This window comes from Ammospiza nelsoni, chromosome 7 (assembly GCF_027579445.1).
Source record: "Ammospiza nelsoni isolate bAmmNel1 chromosome 7, bAmmNel1.pri, whole genome shotgun sequence".
Taxonomy (NCBI): domain Eukaryota; kingdom Metazoa; phylum Chordata; class Aves; order Passeriformes; family Passerellidae; genus Ammospiza; species Ammospiza nelsoni.
This window is the reverse complement of record NC_080639.1, coordinates 26,280,957-26,300,281: the sequence shown is the minus strand read 5'-3', so window position 1 is coordinate 26,300,281 and position 19,325 is coordinate 26,280,957. Positions and strand designations below refer to the sequence as shown.

Here is a 19,325-nt window from a genome sequence, read left to right as displayed (position 1 = left end):
GGAGTCACTTGTGCTTCAGCCTGAGCTGTAGCCACAGGTTGCTGCTTGTTTTGAGCACAGTATAAATTCATGGTACATGCTCATATAGCTACGTGGACCCAGTAAATGCCATCCTCAATTTTCACCTGTTAAAAGGACAGAATCAGTCAGACTGTGAGGGTGAAGGGGGATAATGAGCTACAAAAATTGAAAGTCCTACTTTCAATCTTACCCACTAATGGTAGACATTTTAGGAAAACAAGTCAGCAGCAAGTTTTGCACTTAAAAGAAATAACATCAACAGCACTGGATAGGGGTTTGGGAAGTGGATTTAATAGGTGTGTCTAGATTTGGCTAAGAATGAAAAGAGCATTTTCTTTCCACTGGTTGCTGGCTAATAAAAGCAGAGGGGTGGAATACATCCAACTTGCAAAACTTGAATACAGTTACTGCTATCTGCAAATGGGTGCCCCTCCCCGCTCATGTGAGCTACACAGGCAAAAGAGAATGACACATGTGCTGTTTCCTTTTCCAGTTGCAAAGGGGTCAGGAGCCAGGCAAGGAGAGCCCGAACAAGAGGAGCATTTTCCTGGGTTCTTCCAGCTGTTCTGTTCAATCCCGCCGTCAGTTCTGCGCAGGGAAGAGAGGCTGTCAACACAAATAAGGCATTTTTCAAAGGCGTAAATTATGAGTTCCCCAAACAATGCGACATCTCAACCACGTGAGTACCCTTACCCCCCTCCCCCCTTACTATAAGAGTGGATTTATCAGCCTGCCGCTTAAGGAACAGATTGCCTAATGCGTTTCGTATGGAGTAAAAAAAAAATAAGGAATGCCTGAGACTAATCCTGAAGGAAAAAAAGTTGCGAAGAAGCTGTTTTCTTTCTTAATTCTTTGTGTTTGTGTGCGCGCGTGTGTGAGGGAAGAACTGGAACAGGCTCTGCAAACTCTGGCTCCTGAACAGGACCCAGCAAAATTAGCAACGTTTCCGCCTAAACCCCAGTTTAGAAAAGTTTCATTTGAATGTTTTTCCCTCCCCCCGCCTTCAGGAATGAAGTTATAGAGCATTTTGAAAGTGTGCTGACGCTTTTCTAAGATAGTAATGGTGCTGCCCAGCCTGCGTTTGGAGTCTCAAGCTGTCTGTGTGTAACATGAGACCCAAGCCACAAACTGACAGTCTATATTTAAAGCCACAATGTGTTTCTGCTCCTGGAAATTTAGAAACACGGACTTAAGGACAAGCAAATTGGTTTTTCAGCAAGAGAGGGTACAGGAGAGCAAGTCCTGTGTTTGTGTAACTCTGCATATTTCAGTAAATTTTAAAAGAGAGGATTTGGCCCGAACAGCCAAGGCAGCACAGAGCCTCAGCTGCTCTATGGTAGTGTTCATTTTGGGACAGTATCAAAAAGAAAGGTGAAGGAAGGGATGGACTATGATTTGATAAGCTGTGAAAAACTCTTGAGTTTTTGCTGCTGCAATTTTTTTACATTATGGCTTTAGTATGATCTTTCTTGTTTCAATTCAAGAAAGTACATTTGTTTTATTTTTAATAAATAAACTGCCAATAGCAGAATTGTTTATCATACCATAGCATCAATAACAAAGGCAGAAAGCACAGACAGCTCTGCTGGGATCAGCCTGCAATTCAGAGTTTGATCCAGATACTGCTGTAAGGATATTTGTTCTGTATGACTGTAGAGACTGACAGTGTTTCCCAAGCTTTGAATGAGGCAGGCTGATCCAGCAGAAAAGACACAGCAAGCAGAATCTCTGGAATCCCAACCAGCAATTCCTAGTTACCCTACAGTCCTTTTTGCAGATTCTAACCAACAAGAAAGATTAGATGCTACCTTTATATTTTATTCTACTTCATTCTGCAGTTTAGAATATTACAGCTTGTTTTCTACTGCAGCTTGTTTTCTGTTATAGCCAGAAAAGATACAGGCAGGCTCATTCAGCATTCTGAGAGCTTGGGTTTGGCCCAGCTTGTGTAAATTACTGCTATTGGTGCTCTCCAAGCATGTCCAGGAGGGTGGTCATGACTCACTGAGGTTCTTCTTGTGTATTGTGAAATATCAGCAAGGGTCCAGATGCAATGTTGTATTTTAGTGACAGGCTTGGCCAAGTGACACATCCAGGACCAGCTCCACAGTTCTGAATACATTACAAACAGCCTCTCTGGCAGACCCAGGTTCAGAGCCCACAGAAGGCCCTGGGGGGACACCGGATGAGGAGTCCGTGCCCCATGGGGCCTTTTGCCTGCTCATAATGAAAAAAGGCAGATGCAACAGGTTCTCCGTGATTTTTTTCCAAAATGTGGACAGGAATTCTCAACTTGAACTATTTTAAGATCATACGATTCTCTCTCCATGAAAATAAATTGCTTGCAATCCAGCTAGGAGTATTCTGGCTGAAAAATAGTCATAATGTATTGTCTTTGGTTGGGTGTTTTGGTTTTGTTTTGTTGTTTTGGTTTTGTTTTCTTTAATTATATGGATAAAATTTATAGATTAGGAACAAAAGTTAAAGGTAAGTCTGATAGTACCATATTTCTGTATAATGCATGTTTGGTGCATTGATAACAGTTGAAGTTTTGGGGAAAGGTCTTTTGGAAAAGGGTCTTATTTCCTAGTAAAATTCCTGCTAATTTTGCAAGAAACAAGACAAACAATTGAAAGTTCAGTGTATTGACAGGCACTGCACAGCATGGACAGCAGATGTTTGCTAGAGAAGCAGAATAATTGGGAAAACAAATCTGCTTCATAGCCACAGTGAAAATCTTTGAGATGGGTGTGAAAATGCATAAAATAATAATCAAAACCTTTTTGATACATATTCTGAACTTATTAATTCTTTGCTGAATACCTGTAGGTGAGACCACAGAGCAGCTGCCAAGTGATGTAAACTGAACAGTGTTAAGTTACCTAATTGCTCATGTTCTTTGCTCATCTCCTTGTGTTCACCCACGGCTGATAAGGAATTTTATTCATGCTATAAATGCATATGATCCTGTCAATCCAGGGGGGAGCACACACTGTTTCAAATTTTAAATATTCAGCTCTGTGGGGTCTGTAAATGTATTCTGCCCCTATATGGGGATGCCCCACCCTCTCACCTTGGGCACTTCCCATGCCCAGCTCAGCTATCCCCCAGATATCTGAGTGGGTTCTCTGTACCCATACCAGAGGTGAGGGAGACAGTAACTCTGTGGTGCACTTGCTTCCTGCTCACATGTACAAGCAGTAGCTGCCTGACTAAACTATGAAACCTGAGGAACTCCACAGGTTTGGCAGTCTCAGTTCAGCTAGCAGCTTTTGCCCTCTTCCTGTTAAACTGCAGTGACCCTATTTTGAGGCAGTGGGACAGCTCAGATGAGGTGAAGGATTAGGACAATAAACGTCACCAAGTCAAAGGTTCAGCCTGGGCAGGCAGTGATCTGTGCAAAGCCATCTTTATGGGTCAGAGGTGTTCACCCCTTTGGAGAAGGTGTTCTGCAATTTACAGGATTTCATCTGTACCCAACAGGCTGGGAATGTTTATCTGGGCTCTCTTATACTCCAAATGCCAGCTGTCAAAGTAGTTAGTGGTTTAGGAGAACACTTTGTGGAGGCTTTTCTTCCTCATCACCCATCAACAGATAAGTTCCTCTTCCTGGGGGGACAGGAAGCAGTGTGATGTGTGCACTGCAGAAGAATTGGCCCAAAAGGAAACCAAGAAGCAAGGCTGGTCTTCAGGCCATGCCCCAGCTGCAGAGAGAGGAAGAAGGTGAGGAAGAGGGTGAAGCAAAGTCTCCTTGAGCTGTATGCACTCCCTCTGCATTGCCAGCTGTCCTCCAGCAGTAACCCAGGCACTGCCCTGCTCAGGGAGCAGTCTGGTGCTGCCTCTGTTCCACAAGCAGGAGGCCTTGGCTCCATCAGCCCAAGCTTCTCCACCTGCCCCAATGACAGTCAGAGCTTCTGGCAAAGTGAGTCATGTATATCTGTCCCCTCAGAGAGGCTGAGACCTTGCAAAGGTGGCCTCAGATAAAGGCAGAGACTTCATGATGTGAATGGGGAGTGTGGTTCTGAGAACAGCCTTGCCACATCTTCAGCCTATAATGAGATCTATTTTGGGGCTGCAAACTGGTTCTTTTGTATGTTCCTGGAGCAATACCTCTTGCCTTTCACACAGGGCTTGTGAAAAGCCTTGAATGAACCCTTAAGGTTTTTAATTGTGTTATTCACACCTTGGCAATATATGTGATTTCATTGCCCTTAATCAACAGAAGTGCTTGCCTGTGACAGTAAGTGATAAACAAAAACAGGGGCTATTGATTATGAAAATCTGGTCTTCACTGGTAAACCTCTGAGCATTTATACACAAGGAAACCTACAGATTATAGTAACCTCTCATTTTTAGCACAGAAATCTCAAAACATATCCTACCAGCATTGATGTAAATTGAATGCCTCTGCTTGTATGTTTGTTTCCCACCACTGTGCATATGAATTGGAAAATTTGGCTTTATACCCCAGGGCTCTCCTGACACCCTCATTGTGTGACATATTTATGTGAAAGTCTGGGAATTGAAAGGCTCAGAATGCACCTAAAATTTCAGTAATTAACAGCAGAAATGTTGGCAAACCGCTGAGCTGGAGAGAATAGGGAGGATGTTGACCCAAATAGGAGTCTGCTGGTTTAAAATACACAATTTCAGCATTGCTGGGCATCATTTTTAAAAACAACAAAACACAGTAGATGTTAAAGTAGATGTTAAAGATTCAGGTTGTGGCTAGTTGTGTGCTTAAGCCTGTTAATATTATAGAATTATGCAGTGTCTGCATCTCATTGCTGCTACTGCTGCACCTTTCTTTCTAGGCTCTTGTGTAATATACTCTGTATGCATAGCTGTTCAAATGACTGAGTCCAATCAGCAAAGTCTTTTGTAAAACAGGCTTTCAGAACTGCATTGTCTGATGAAAGTCTGTTTGTGTGTGTGCTCTGTGCAGTGCCTGCCTCTATTGTTGGGGAGGGATCAGTATTCCTATAGCGTAGAGAAATCCAAGCCAGCAGAGGGATCTGACTGTGCTAGGTGCTGTACAGGCACATCTTCTTCAAAAGGCTGGTAAAGGGGAGAGATTACAGGTGGGAGAGAAATGACTGCTCTCCATGGACACTGCTGGTGAGGCAGATTTTAGCTGGGAAGACTGGGGAGGAAGGAGTTGGTTTGGTTCCAGCAGAATCACTGGTGCAACAGCTCTTTGCTTCCCACTGCCTAATTCTGTAATGCATGCTCAGGAAAAAAAACATAGCTCACAAGTTATTTAGCAACTGGCCTGCTTGTTTCCCACAGAAAGATCAAAAAACTTCTAAAACAGCATTTGACATGAGTAGGAAGTTTGTTTACAATTTTTTGTTTCACATACAAGTTGTGGTAGAAAATGCATGAATAACCCAAATGTGACAAGAATATAGAAACACCATAGGAGGGCAAGTATTCGGGCAGCAGACAATTGTGTTTTACTTCCTTAATTTTCTAAGTCAGATGAATTTGACAGCATTACCCCAATAATGAGTAGATGAAAAATTCACCAGCTGCTAAGCATTCTGAAAAACTACTTGGAGAATGGAGAAAATTGTGACTTGGAGAAATCAGGCCTTGTTTGCCAACAATTTGTGAACACAAATGGAGGAATAGCCTCTCTTCTCTGGGTAATTTATTTGTAACTGATAACTGCATCAAGTACCAACACTGCAATGCTACAACAACAGACATGCAGCTCATAATTTCATGCTGAAATAAGATCTGGACTCCTCTGTTTCTTGAAGAGTCAGCACAATCTAATTCACACCAGATTCCTATCTCTGCTATGTTAGCATGGAAATCAAATGCACTGTCTGTGCTAAACTGATCCCTTATTGCTGATGTACCTTGCACGTGTAGCTTCACCAATGAGACAGCTGGCTGAGTGATTTTCCTCTTAATTAATCATCTCATATGCAAAGGATGCCAGTTTCTCATATCTTCTTCTCTTCTGACATATGTTTCACCACAGGGTTCTTCCTGATGAAGCAGAAAACTTCACTAAAAATCTCAATGGGTTAAACTTGTTCTGCTGCATTAGAGTTTTAAAGAGATTTTTCTTTCCTTTTCTCTGCCTCTCTTTTTCATCTTAAGAGGGAAAAAAGAATTCAGTTATTTCATGAGGGTCTCTACCTCTTTTTTCTCCAGATAAGCCCTGGAACTGAGTTAAGCTTTTTATCAGTAAGTTGCAGGGGGGCATTTGAACACACCCTGAGACAGTTCTTTGTTATTGTGAGTGATAAATGCCTATTTTACTGGGGACTACATGTTTAAAATACCTAGTTTTATGAGACAGTCCACATCATACAGTACATGTTCATGAATAGTTCACAGCCATACAGGATCAGACATCAAATCATTACATATGTGCAGGTGTTTATAGTTGTGAGCAGGGACTCTTTCAGTAACACCAGACCTAAAAATCTAGTTTGAATTCTGTTCCCACATATATACACACACAGAGTGTGTGTATATACAATATACCTTATATCTGTATGCATACGTATACAAAGATGTGTATTTATACCCACCATCCTTTCCACTACTTATATGGCTTTATTTGTTCAGGTTTATAATCCTCTTCTAGCTCATCTGTGCTGGGAGAATTTGGTAGTTGCATCTTTAGCACAGTTTTCTAGAAATGGTGATCATATTAGTATATTCATAACAAAAATAAAGTTATTCCTTTTAAAAACTACTCTCCTTCAGAAACAAAATACTTATTCAAGAATCAATTCAATCCTATTACATAATTCTATGTAATAATTCTCAAACAGTTGAGAAAATTAATTTATGCTGGAAGAGATTTTACAGAATTGTTATTCCAGTTTAACTTTTTTTTGTAGGCAAACTTCTCTGTAGTTCATCTCAATTATTTGAAAAGTGTTCTTACTAAGACAAAAGTAAGACACTTCTTTTCTGATAATTGGATGTTTCAAAAATTTCAGTCCTTTAAGAAGGGATGAAAAAGTAGGTCTTCATGGCTGACTTTAGATGAACCAAATAATCCTTAGGTGAGACAAACAGACCACAAATCACTTAAACACAAGTGATTAAACAGTTATCTGTCTGAATGAGTAAAGGAAAAAAATATTTCTAGTGGATGGTGAAGAGTTACCATAAAATGTTGTCATCCTAGAGTTCAGGAAACTTGTATACATTTTCAAAAATCCTGATGTTTAAAATGACATTGTGGATTTTAATATTTTATTTCTGTCTTCTAGAATATATTGTTGAATTCTGCTTTCAGGATTTTCTTAGCATGTATTAGGGCTAGAAATTTACCAATTTATTATTAAATAGTCTAGTCTTTTATTTCCTGAAACTTTAAAAGGAGCACTCATGAGCTAGCTGAGGTTGCTCTTCTGTCAATGGTTCATGCCAGTGTAATGAGCACACTCCCTGTCCCATCCAACAAAGCAAGCAGGAAATTAAATCCTTGATGTATCTGTGGCCTCTCTCACAGCTGCTCTCTCATGTTGTCTAGTTCAGATACCCTCTGCACCTCCTAATCCTACCTGTCTGTCCCTTTCTTAGCCCACAAGTAAATGGCCAACTCTGAACATACAACAGACACACAGGTCCCAGCTGTTAAATGCCATTTCCTCCCTTCTCTCAAGGACCTTCCACAGTGCTGCAGTGGGAAGGAGGAAAAGAACAGGTCAGGAAAACATAGATCTTTCCCTGTCACCATCTGGGCTGAGGCTTTGTTTCCTTTGGGAGTTGCCCTTTCTTCCACTCTCTTCCCTGTTGATTTCTCTTTGCTCTCTCATCTTCACAGCTTGCTATGAAACAACACATCCCCTCTCCAGATCTTTCCTGTCATCACATAGCAATTTTTTATTTACAACTGGGACATGCTTTTTACATTCTGAATCGCACGATTGGGAGAGATTATTATTGTCTGTCTCTCTTGAATTTCCATAATTACGTCAATGGCCTTTGATTTTTGGACTGTATTGCATAAAAATCCAGTTTTCCCCACACGGAACTCATAGGGACCTTTTTTTTTGGTTTAAAGAAGCTGTGCTACCAGTTATTAATGGCAATTAGTGGAAAGAGGGGCTTTACACAAAATTAGTCTGTATCTCTCTCTACAGAAAACCCTGCATGATGTGTTGAGTACACCAGGAAACAAATGTGCAGTTGGGAACTAAGTCCCAGCTTCCTCTTTGCTTTGGAAAAAAAAGGGTTTTTCACTCTTTTGCAAAACCACTCAGTATGCTCTGAACACTGTCACTTTTCCTGTTACTCAACCTATCCCCACTCCAGTCATGAAGAGGAGTGGAGTGAACAACTTCTGCTAACATCACCAAAGCCAGGAAGAACGCCACCAGGTCAGGGAGAAGAGGGCCAGGCTGGCTGGGACTTGGAGCAAGATAAATCTGACCATGGGGGTGTGGTTAGAAACAGATGCTTTTTAAGGCTCCTTTCAACCCAACCCATTCCATGATATTATTATTCAAAGGCTGCTTCGTAGGTCCTTTCGTGAAGGCTGTGTCCACCTAATGTGAAAAAAATTAATTCTTTTGACACCTTGCTGATTGCCTTTGGCATTTTACCATCTCCCACTAAGAGCTGTCTACTCATCATACCTACAGCTCAGGCAATAGGTAGTGACTGAACCCACGAACATCCTTTAAAAAGGGAAAAATACCCTTCTATCTTATCTTTTCTATGATTGAATGGATCTGGTTCCTCACAATACCTCTTCCCAAGTCAACCATCCCACACCCTGACCCAAGAACCCAGATCTGATTTGTACTTGCTGTACAGGGGACAATTTGAAATTACTACAAATCCAAGATATTACCACATGGTGACTTGGCATGGTGAGAGATGGAAAATCTGGTGTTGTACAGCCCCCAAAATAAGCTGTTTTTTTTATACCATTGGTTATCTGAGTCTTTCCTCTGTCTCCAGCTCTCCAATTAATGTCTTCTTCCTACTCATGATTAATAGCCAGCTTTCCACTCACATCCTTCCCATTTCTTCTTGACAAAATACAATATTCTTCATTGCAAAAGTGTATTCTTTTTACTTTGTTCAGTCTGTAAATTTCTCAGGGCAGAATGATCTCTCCCTCCATCTCCTTTCTAAACAAGAATCACCAAATAATTATTTGACACTTTGGTGCTCATGTGGTGCTGACCACATCTGTCTTCTCAAGTTACCTCATCAAGTTGCTGATTCTGGGTAGAGATTTCAGCCTCCTGAAGCATGAAGATAAAATGCAAAAAACAACCTTAGGTATGACATCAACTGGTAATGCATATCAAGCTGGAAGGATTTTAGGGGTTTCTCCTTGAAAATATTTTTCCCCTAAACACATATATTTGTATTCTCTGAGATAGTCTCTAGACTGTGGAGATCAAAGAGAGCAGAAATCCAGCAGGGTTTTTAAGTGTATTAAAAGTACCGTGTTTCAAAGCCACATGCCTGAACATTTAAGCACCATGGAAGAAATGAAGTAGCAGGTGGTAACACCTGTAAACATGATTGTTCTAATCCTAATACTTTTCAATTTGTCAAAGCCTAACTGTGTGACATAGAGCCAAAATAAAGCATGCTGTGTGCACATGCAGACACACACGAGAGCATAAAACCCAAGGACGCCAGCCAGCTTTGGGTTTTCCCTTCCAGCCACATTTCTGATCTTGTAAGTAATTTAAAGTAACGAGGATGTGTATTTACCAGACTTATGTGGAACCTGGCAAATCTAAGTATGGAGTGCTTCTTGAGGGATTTGAATACAGAAGTGTAATTCCCTGCTGCACTTCTTTTTTGCTGAGGTAAAAAATATAAAATGCCATCCACCATAGAACAGTGGCATATTGTAAATATCTGCATATTGTGAATGTATAGAGAGAAACACAGTCTATAATGTTAGCAACTGAGACATTATATAGATATTTTCAGGTGCTTTCACAGATTCAGAGTGAGACAAAATGAGACTATTGTTCTTTTCATTACTCCTAAAGAAATGAGAAAATATTAACAAGTGGTGTCCACCAGATCTAACCCTTTTCCTACCATAGGTTTTTGTGCATGTTTTCTGCACAGCTCTAGCTGTAAGTTGAAAACTTCATCACCTGAGATCACCCGATGTCCTGGCCTGTAAACAAATACCCAACTATTTCTGTGTCCTTCCAGTTTCTGGTGTTTCTTTGGCATCCCTTTCTTATTGCAAGCTGCCATTGCAGTGCTGAAATCTGTTGTTGAGATACTTGTACCCCGGAATTTGACATTGCTCATATTAATTTTATTGGACTTTCTATCAGAATTTGCTGATTTCAGATCCTAATTTTTTAATACTACTCTACTTCAAATGCCTTGGTTTAGCTCACAGCAGCCTCATCTACTATCACCACAGATTTTATTGAAGGCAAAGTGATTTATGAATGGTAACTAGAGCTCTTGTAGGAAACACTATTGAAGACTGGGGGTAGTGGGGAGCAAATAAAGATAAACTGATCCTGTATGCTCCCAAAGAAAACTTCCTGCTGATTCAAGGTTCTTGCACATTAAGAAAAGATGTCTGCAGCTCCTGAGCTCATTCCCCCTGAGGATTAATGATCCATAAGGGATTCTTTGTGCCAAGGAGGAGTAAATCACCCCTCCTGCTTTTGGCAGGCAGGAACACAACTGGGGAGATAAATACTTTTACATTTCTCTGAACTTTGCTGTTGCTCCTGGGTAAAGGATTTCCCTTCTGGAATCCATTAAAATCTGTGAATCTCAGAAAAAGATTCTTCTTCCTCCTCCCACGTTCTGTGTGAGATGCTTAATCTCAGCATCCTGGGGACATAACCATTTGTGAGCTGGAAGCAGAGCATGGGCTGAGCCCTTCTGCTCTCGAGGTACCTCCTCTGGCTTCCTTTGCTTGCAATGAATGAAACCTTTCATTGTGACAGCCTCTGATTTCTGTCAGAAGGTTCATGACTGACTGGAGCAACAATGGGCTGGCAGAGAGGTATGAAACTCTTTAAAATGTGGCACTGCTTAATAAATAAAGATCAGCTTTAAACACAGGGGAGAAAGTGAGATGAGGTACAGCTGCATGACACTGCTTTTAAGACAAAAATGCAGCCTGGACTTTTCCTCCCTCTCCACAAATTGCATTTCCTTTAAGGAAAAGGTCATGCCTTCTTTCCCAGGCTGCCACAAGCCTTCCCCACACAGGAAGCACATCCTGTGTCCTGTTTTCCCCAGAGCCTAGCAGCAGAACAGACAGCAGTGTAACTTCCATGCTGCTGCTGTTACTGTGCTGTTTTTAAGTGACCTGAGTACCAAATCTGGCTGAATCTTCCCCCACCTCAGTCGTGGTGCAGCCCCAGGGCCTTGCAGAGCTGGCAGCTGCTGAAGATGGCCACAGGGAGAAATACAAGCTCCTCCCTTTGGACGTCTGGATGGCTATTTTTGTCAGATATGAAACTGCAGCAGTCACTGGGGGGAGATGTGGGAGGGGGAAAAGCACATGTTCTGTAATTGAAGATTGTGTCTGTGATTTATTCCAGAAGAGAAGGGTAGATTTTCCTCATTGAATGAGAAAAAGAGACTTGGAGACCATAGCAGGTAGCACATGCCCTTTTCCACCCCAGTGATTTCCCTCACAGCTCACACCTGAGAAGAAGCTGGGGACCAGCCCTGCCCAGTCATGCCCTGCTGCTTGCACCACAGAGAACAGCCCAGCACTTGTGGGTGGCCAGGGGAAGTTTGCCAGGGAAATAGGGATAAATGTGGGTGTTCAGCTTTGCAATTGATTTTGTTTTCCACTACTTGGCACTTCAGGGCACCAGCTTGCTGTCTGTGGACATGAGCATCCATATCCCTTAGAGGATAATTTCCTCCCACTCCCCCCTCCACTGAAAATATCCTTGGTGAAAGGAGATGTAGCAAGAAATGCAAACTCTGTCCCTTAACAGGCACACAGCCATGGCATGTCAGCTGTGGCCGAGGGTTATATGTCTCTCCAGACTCCCAGGGCCACACACATCTGTCTTTTCCATTCCCCTTCCTTGCTGGGATATTCCCAATCCATCTTCTAGCTAATGAGATTTGGTACCAATTTTCCCTGTCCTTTGTTTCACTGCCACTGCACAATGAAGTGATGCTGTGGCATTACCGGAGCTGCTGCCTGTGTGTCCCTTAGCCCTCACCAGCTGTTAGGTTACACCAGCATTAAGGAAATGACACTTCCTTTCCCAGGGACAATGGGAACAACTCTTCCCATCTGCTACAGAGTCCATGACAAGTGATGGCCAATGTGAGTTTGATCCTGGTGGTGCTGGGTTTTCTTGACTAACCAGGACTTAAAATCCTTTTAATCTCTGCCCATGGAAGTGTTGCATGGAGCTGATGGCTCTAGTCTTAGCCACTAGAGCCAGTAGCAGATGCTTAATGGAGAGTTAAAGCACAGGCCAACCATCAAGGGATCTGAGGAATGGGAAAGTTTTGAGCCAGAATTAGTAATTCAGTGTTTAAATGGGTGCCTTGGGGTATAAACGCTTTTGCATGTACCAGAGTTTCTCATATGAAGTCCTTTAACCTCCTGCTCACATCCAGGCTTGGCGCTTGGCGGGACTGAGCCTTGTCTGCCGCTCTTCTTGAACGAGATCTTTTAACTTGGACTTGAAAGAGTTCAACCTTTGAAGCTCAGCATTACTGAATGCACAGCTGGTGGCAGGGAGCAGGGAACTCCTCTGTCCAGTTCTCCCAGGCAACTCCAGTGCCTGCAGGGCTGTGTGACCATGACTTTATGATTTTGTCCCCTCCATCTGTGCAGCAGCTGCCTGCCCCAGCAGTGATAAAGGCTTTTGTCTGAAGCCAGCTGTGCACCCAGCACAGCACAGAGAGGTGCTGGTAAGCCTAGACCTTGTCTTGGAATGCAGCCAGGGTAGGGAACATCTCTGCCACCCCTTCTTCCCTCCTCATTAATCAGGCCTCCTCCTTCTCAAGCAAAAATATCCAGTGTAAGGTCTTAAAAAGTTAAAGCCAGGCTGCTGTGTATGACCCTTCTTTATAAAGCATGTGCATCTCCTAGGGAGCCCTTCCTGCTGGCTGTGTCCTAAAAGGACTCTTAAGAGCAAAGAAGCTGGAAGGACAATCCTTAGAGCTCCTGCTTGTGGGTTTAACACTCGTGGGCATAGCAGGGGAAGAGGGAAAGACTACCACATCCCATTAAAGGAGCCAAGTGGCTTTAGAGATGCAGACATTCAGGTCTTGTGGGAGAAGGAATTAAAATTGAAAGAGAGGCCCTGTAAAGCTGGGGCCTGAGGCCTGTTTTATCCACTCCTTTAAGTTTTCTATTTGATCTATGCAGACAGAACCAAAAAAATGCAAAAAGGAAGTGGGCTTTACTCCTCTCTTGTAACAGATACGTTCTTGTGTCCAAGCCCTGCCATGGCATGAAGTACAGCACAGCTCCCCCTGAAATAAATTGCAGCTCACACATATCTCAGGGTGGAACTTGGCTCTTAAACAAAATTTAATGGGAGTCTGCTCTGGCTGAACTCTACTTATGACTTCATATTTTCCAGGGCTGTGCTGCTGCTGTTGGCTTGTTCATTTTTCTTTATTTTTTTCTTTTCATTCTCTTTATAGTAATAGGTGTTTCAGTGGGATAACTTGACCTTTTGAGACTGTTCCAAAGCATACTTCTCTGGAGGCAGTGGTAAATAGTTTTGATATATTATAAAAGAGCTTTGAGAAATTTTCAGGCTGTCTCATGACTGCTTGAGAAGGCAGACTTCTGCAACCTGTTAGGCAGCATCAACTGGTGAATTAAACTAGGAAGTTGGAAAGCAGAGAAGGTGTACAGAGGCTATATATTATGTTTCTGGCTTGATTCTATCATGTTTCTCACACTCATAAAATGGAGTTTTCAAAACTTTCACCATCGGCCCAACTGAGCAGGTGGAATGTGTGAGAGAACGGATTTCAGAGGAAGCAGAAGCAGTTTAGCAGCGAGAGCTCTTGCAAATCCCACCTTGGGTGTGAACCCCTCCGTGTTTCCCTTGGTGTGCTGGGAACGTGCCCTGCTTTGGGCCAGCAGGGCCAGCAGTGAGTGCTGCAGCTGTGGCTTGGCCGCGGAGCCCCACGGCTGCTGGTGCAGCTGAGGAGCAGCAGCACCTCTGCAACTCTGCAGGGAGGGTGGCACAGGGTGACAGCTCTGCCCTGGGGTCCCCATCTGACACCTGAGAGAGGGGCCTGCCTTCTTAGTGCATTCCAATATAATCTTACACAGGAAATACCAAGCCCAGCTCTTTCCATGGCCTTCTAGAGCTGCTGTAGCTCAAAGGAGTCACTGGACTCTGAATGTCCAGAGTTCTCTGCTCTGCTCAGAGCACTCTAGAAAAGAAGTTTCCAGCTTCACCAGCTGCTTTTCTCTTTATGCTTTTCTTCTGGGGAACTTGTTTTTCCTGCAGGTAGATTTATGATGTACTTCAACCACTCAAAAGAGCATTCCTGCTTTTTGCCCTCTCTGTCTGCACCTAGCAAACCTCTCCCTGTTAACGACAGTCAGACTACAGATTGACTTGGGTCAATTTGCCAATAAGCAAATAACCTTCTAAATAAACAATAAATATGAATAAATTATATTAAATGGGGAAGGGGCTTTCCTTTTGATGAGCTGGTTTTCTGCTTGGAAGGAAAACATTTAGGAACAAGAATGACCTTTGCTGCAGGAATGTAGTGGCCAGCTCAAGTCACAATCCACTGTCAGCTTTCCTCCATGGATATTTCATACACTTGGAGCAGCCCAAATGCTTTACAGTAAATGAAAAATATGTTGATCAGAGAAGTACCATAGCAAGCATTTGTTGCTATTGAAAACTACTAGACCATATTTCTTTGCTTAATGACACACATTAATCCTCTATTGAAATTTCCAGGGCTGTCCAAGCTGAATTTGGCTTTAAAGGCTTAAAATGCGGTCCAGACTATAAAAATGTAGCATTCTGACCAAAAAAAAAAGGAGCTGGAAAAAAGTCTTAGCAATGTTCCTTTGTTTTTCCCTTTGCTGTTTAAACTGCTAAGGATGTAATCTACAAGCTTTGAAATGGTTTCAAAAACATGGCATTTTATAAATTGGTGACCAGAATATGAATATTATCCAAGTACCCACTGCTACTTCTGTTTTCAGTCCAGTTTCCTCATGAAATGAGTCTTATGTGTTCCTGCTGTCTATCTGTCTGCCTAATCATCTGCTCATCCATCTGCCAGTTCTCATCAGGAACTTTTGGGTCCACTGACCAGTCTCAACCAGATTTGAAAGAGAAACAAGAGCCTTGGAAATTAATGTAATTTTCCATGTTACATGAAAGTCAACACTGTCTACAGAGAGCCATTCAAGTGAACAGTAAAAAGGACTCCTTATTGGGGGATTAAATTAAATGAAGTTCTTTTCTATTTAAGAATGTAGCAGCACCAAGTTTTGGCATGATTAGTTTCCTTCCATAAACATGACTCCAGCTTAACAGGCAGAACACAGAGGGTGAGACCCCATTTAAGCACCTACAGAAGCTATCAGGCCCTTCTCACCAGGGCATCTTGAAAGCTCTGCAAAAAAAATGGGTCTCACTACCTCATAACAAGGTTAAGCCCTCAGCACAAGCTTTGGAGAGTGATGATTAAGAGGTGTTAACAATAATGCTTGGGATTTATTTTCTCTAATTACAGACTCTAGAAATCCAGCCTTCTTTAAGCTATTCTAAGTTTGCTTTTTGGTTGATGGGAAAGAAATTCCCACACCATACTCCAGGATTCACCACACAGTGTGGAGGCTGAATAGATCTTGCAAAAAGGCATGTCAGAACAGGACGGGACAGAATAGCTCCAGCTGGAAGAGACACACAGCTATCATCTCGACCAGCTGCCTATCAGTGTCCTTCTGCAGCACCTGTGGAGACAGCTGAGATCACACAGACTCCTTCCAGCAGTCAAACATCTCATCAGGATGGTTATTAGCCTCCCACCTACATGGTCTTTGACATTAGCAATAAACTGTTAATGAACTTCACAATGTAAATCTCTGCTGAGCAACATTCAGTTTATGGCTTCAGTGCAGGTCTTTTCATGCTTAGCTCTGTTAATCTGTTCAATATGCTATTTTCCTATTTTCCAAATAATTCCAGACAGTTGTCCAAAAATAATACACAAATGATCCTATTTCCTTTTTTCCCCAACAATTATTGCACAGTTTGTCTAGAATAGCTCAGATGAATGATAGATGGTAAAGAAGTTCTGCTAAAATTCCTCAACTCTGTTCAGACACCTTGAACTGATAATGTAAATGCTTTTCAGATAATAATGTGGCCTTTGTCTTTAGAGCAAATATGCAGAAAAAATCTCCATATTCATTGAAGAAACCTTGGGCAATAAGAAATATTGTTGCCCTGAGCTACTATTTGCTTTGCAAGTTTCTAAGGTGTTTCAATATGTTTTATTTTCTTTGTTTAATATGCTCAATATTCAAAGCATTTGGAAGATTGTTTCCACTACAGATATCTCCATTAATAATATTAATCTCATCTGTGCTCCAGGAAAGATCTCTGTGTGCCTGAAGAACATATGCTAAACAACCTGACATTTCCACTTGCAGTGCATACTAGATAGCCTTAGGCAAGCACTGGTGTATGAGCTGGATGGAGCTGAATACAATTCATATCAAATAAGCCGGGGGACAGAGCACAGAGAACCCCCATTTCCAAGCATTATCACCTGTTGGACTGCTTTGCTACAAAATATTGACAGTGGGAATGAGCATAAATGAAGAAACCTGCCCATGTTGGGAAAATTATACTTTTCTAAGGATAGAAGCCTGGTACTACATTCTTTGAACTCTTTAAAGTATTATCAGGCTTTCACCAGTTTCCAGGTGGTTTCTAGGTGCCATTATGTGTAGTTTGATCATATCACCTCTAGTTTAAGCACAAGGTCAAGCTTTTTCATCTCAATGAGAAATAGGCATTTACCAGCCTCAATACAATAATGGCCGTGTTTCTATCTCAGCATGTCTGTGTTTATTAAAATCAGTTTTCTGCCAGCAACAGAGTCAGTGGAGCCCTCTTGCTTTTGGATCTATGCCCCCTAAATCCCACCCCCAGAATACAGAGCCTCCCTCTCTCAGCAGCTCCCCATGGGTTACTGCACTACTGACTGCTGCTAAACAGAGCTTAAAAATGCTGAGTCCTCACTGCCTTTCCTTTACTGCTGGGCCACTCTGGTCTCCCTTTTCGCTCCAGTCTGCAGTTTTCATGAAAATTGAAGCAGTCCTTATCTTTGCCTGCTTTTCCTTTAAAAACAGTTGGAGTTGAATAATGGAGTCAAAATTTGTGAAGGATAAAAGGACAGTCAGGCAGATAGCAGGAACAGAGAAAATCAGTACAAAAATGCTGTTGAATGTATTTGATGAAAATGTTTCCAATTCTAGCAAGTAGTTCTGACTGTCTTAGTTAGGGGGACTAATTTTAACTAATGTTTGTGTTCATGCCAAATTCATAAATGCTTAGTGCCATGTCCATAAAAGAGGGTATGTTTCAAATGTAAACCAAAACCTAATCTTTAGAAGTTATTTTGATCATAAAATCAAGCACAACAACATTAAGAAACAGAGATCACCTTATCCTCTTAAGAAACAATCAAAAGGCTTGAGAGTCTGGTCTGAGGCTGCTAGACCTGTTAGTACAAATTAAAAGCTTGTCTTGGTAAATAATTACAAGCAGTTTAGCAGTTAAGTTGTCTTACTGCTTCATGTAACCACTTACACAAGGGACTGGGAAGAATAATCACCTACTCCAAGATCTCTTGGCCTCTGACTGTTCATTAAAAGATTCTGACTCAAATCTTTATGCTTATGTTTTTAACTTGAAAAGTTTAGATCAGTGGGGTATGCTGTTTTCATGAACTGTTTATTGAGAATTATAAGATAATTATCAGCTGCTGGTCATGAGATGGGCTTTCACTATGTCTGTGGTCAGCTGCTTGGATTACCTATGGTCATCTGCAAATTTGCAATGATTAATCAGTTAAGCCAGCAACTCCTGTCTTTTCAGCTTTGACCTCAGTGAAGGAGCAAATGGCTGGTTTGTTCCCATTTTGGTTCAACAAAAATGAATAGAACTTAAAATTGTTGACTTTGGGGGAAAGTCAGGCCGAAATTAGCAAGAATCATCCAATTCACGGGATATTTAGTGTTTCTTTCAAAACCCTCTCAATTATAAAGCCTCAAAAGGAGTACTCTGCCCTAATGAAGAGGGAAAGGTGGGAGGAGGAGAGGCAAAGGCAGGAAAATGTCCTGATCATGGACTGTATGAGACAGATTGATTCATACTCCATTTGTCACTCCTTTTTCAATGAAACAATTCCAGGTCAATTTATCTTCCCCAGGAAGATGTTGTATATGAGCTGACTGTGACAGCTATAGAGGAAAAATGTAAATGATGGCCTGGTTACATCAACTTATTGGAAGAGTAAGGAAAGAGTAAGGAAATTTTGCAGTGATGTAACTATACATATGAAACAGACAAAACAGGACACAACTTCCAGATAGCCACATGTAGCATTTTTTCAATAGATTGGATCTTCCTCTAGGTTCTCACACTTCATGCACCTTTGTATGATAAAAAGGCAACATTTGGTCTTCAGACACTGAGCAGCTTTGCCATAGGAGCACAGCAAACACGTGTCACTGCAACATTTATATTACTTCTAAGGAGGCATTGACCATTTAAATACACTTGCCAGATGGATTTAATTGCCATCAGAATTGGTGGCAATTCTCAGGGTTCAGTGACCCTGAGCAATGAAGTTAAAGTCTCCAGTAACTTCAAACAAACAAACAAACAAACAAAAAAAAAAAAAAAAAAAAAAAAAAAAAAAAAAAAAGTACATGGTTCAAACTGTTAAACTGTGAAAGGGGAATTTGAGGGCACTGTCAGTTCTTTTTCAGTTCTTTTTGGGGATAAATGGAAAAGTTAGTTTTAAAAAATCTGTATTTTTTTTAGTTTATATAATCCTTAATTTATAAGGATTATAAACTAATACACATTTTTTCCTCTTTTTAAATTTGATATGTGTTTTTTTATTTCAAAATATAGAATATATTTTCCCTTTAAAATATCCTTATTATTTTTAACCTAAAATAGTTTCCCAAATTTCATTAATATTTTCTCCTTTTCCCTCTTATCATTAAGGGATATCATACTATTATTTTTTTGACAAGATGACTTTTAGTGTCTCTCCATCTCTGCTTTTCCCAAGACCCAACAGCAATTCATCTT

At 41.4% G+C, this 19,325-nt stretch overlaps 1 protein-coding gene across 1 annotated transcript in view; it reads left to right on the top strand.

Moving 5' to 3' along the window:
* Positions 1-521: 521 nt before the first annotated feature.
* Positions 522-19,325, top strand: part of GYPC (glycophorin C (Gerbich blood group)) — a 33,205-nt gene continuing 14,401 nt past the window's right edge. Inside the window, exon 1 of the mRNA XM_059476245.1 lies at positions 522-700. Coding sequence (XP_059332228.1) covers positions 667-700 — 34 coding nt within the window. The 5' untranslated portion in view covers positions 522-666. The remainder of the gene's footprint in view (positions 701-19,325) is intronic.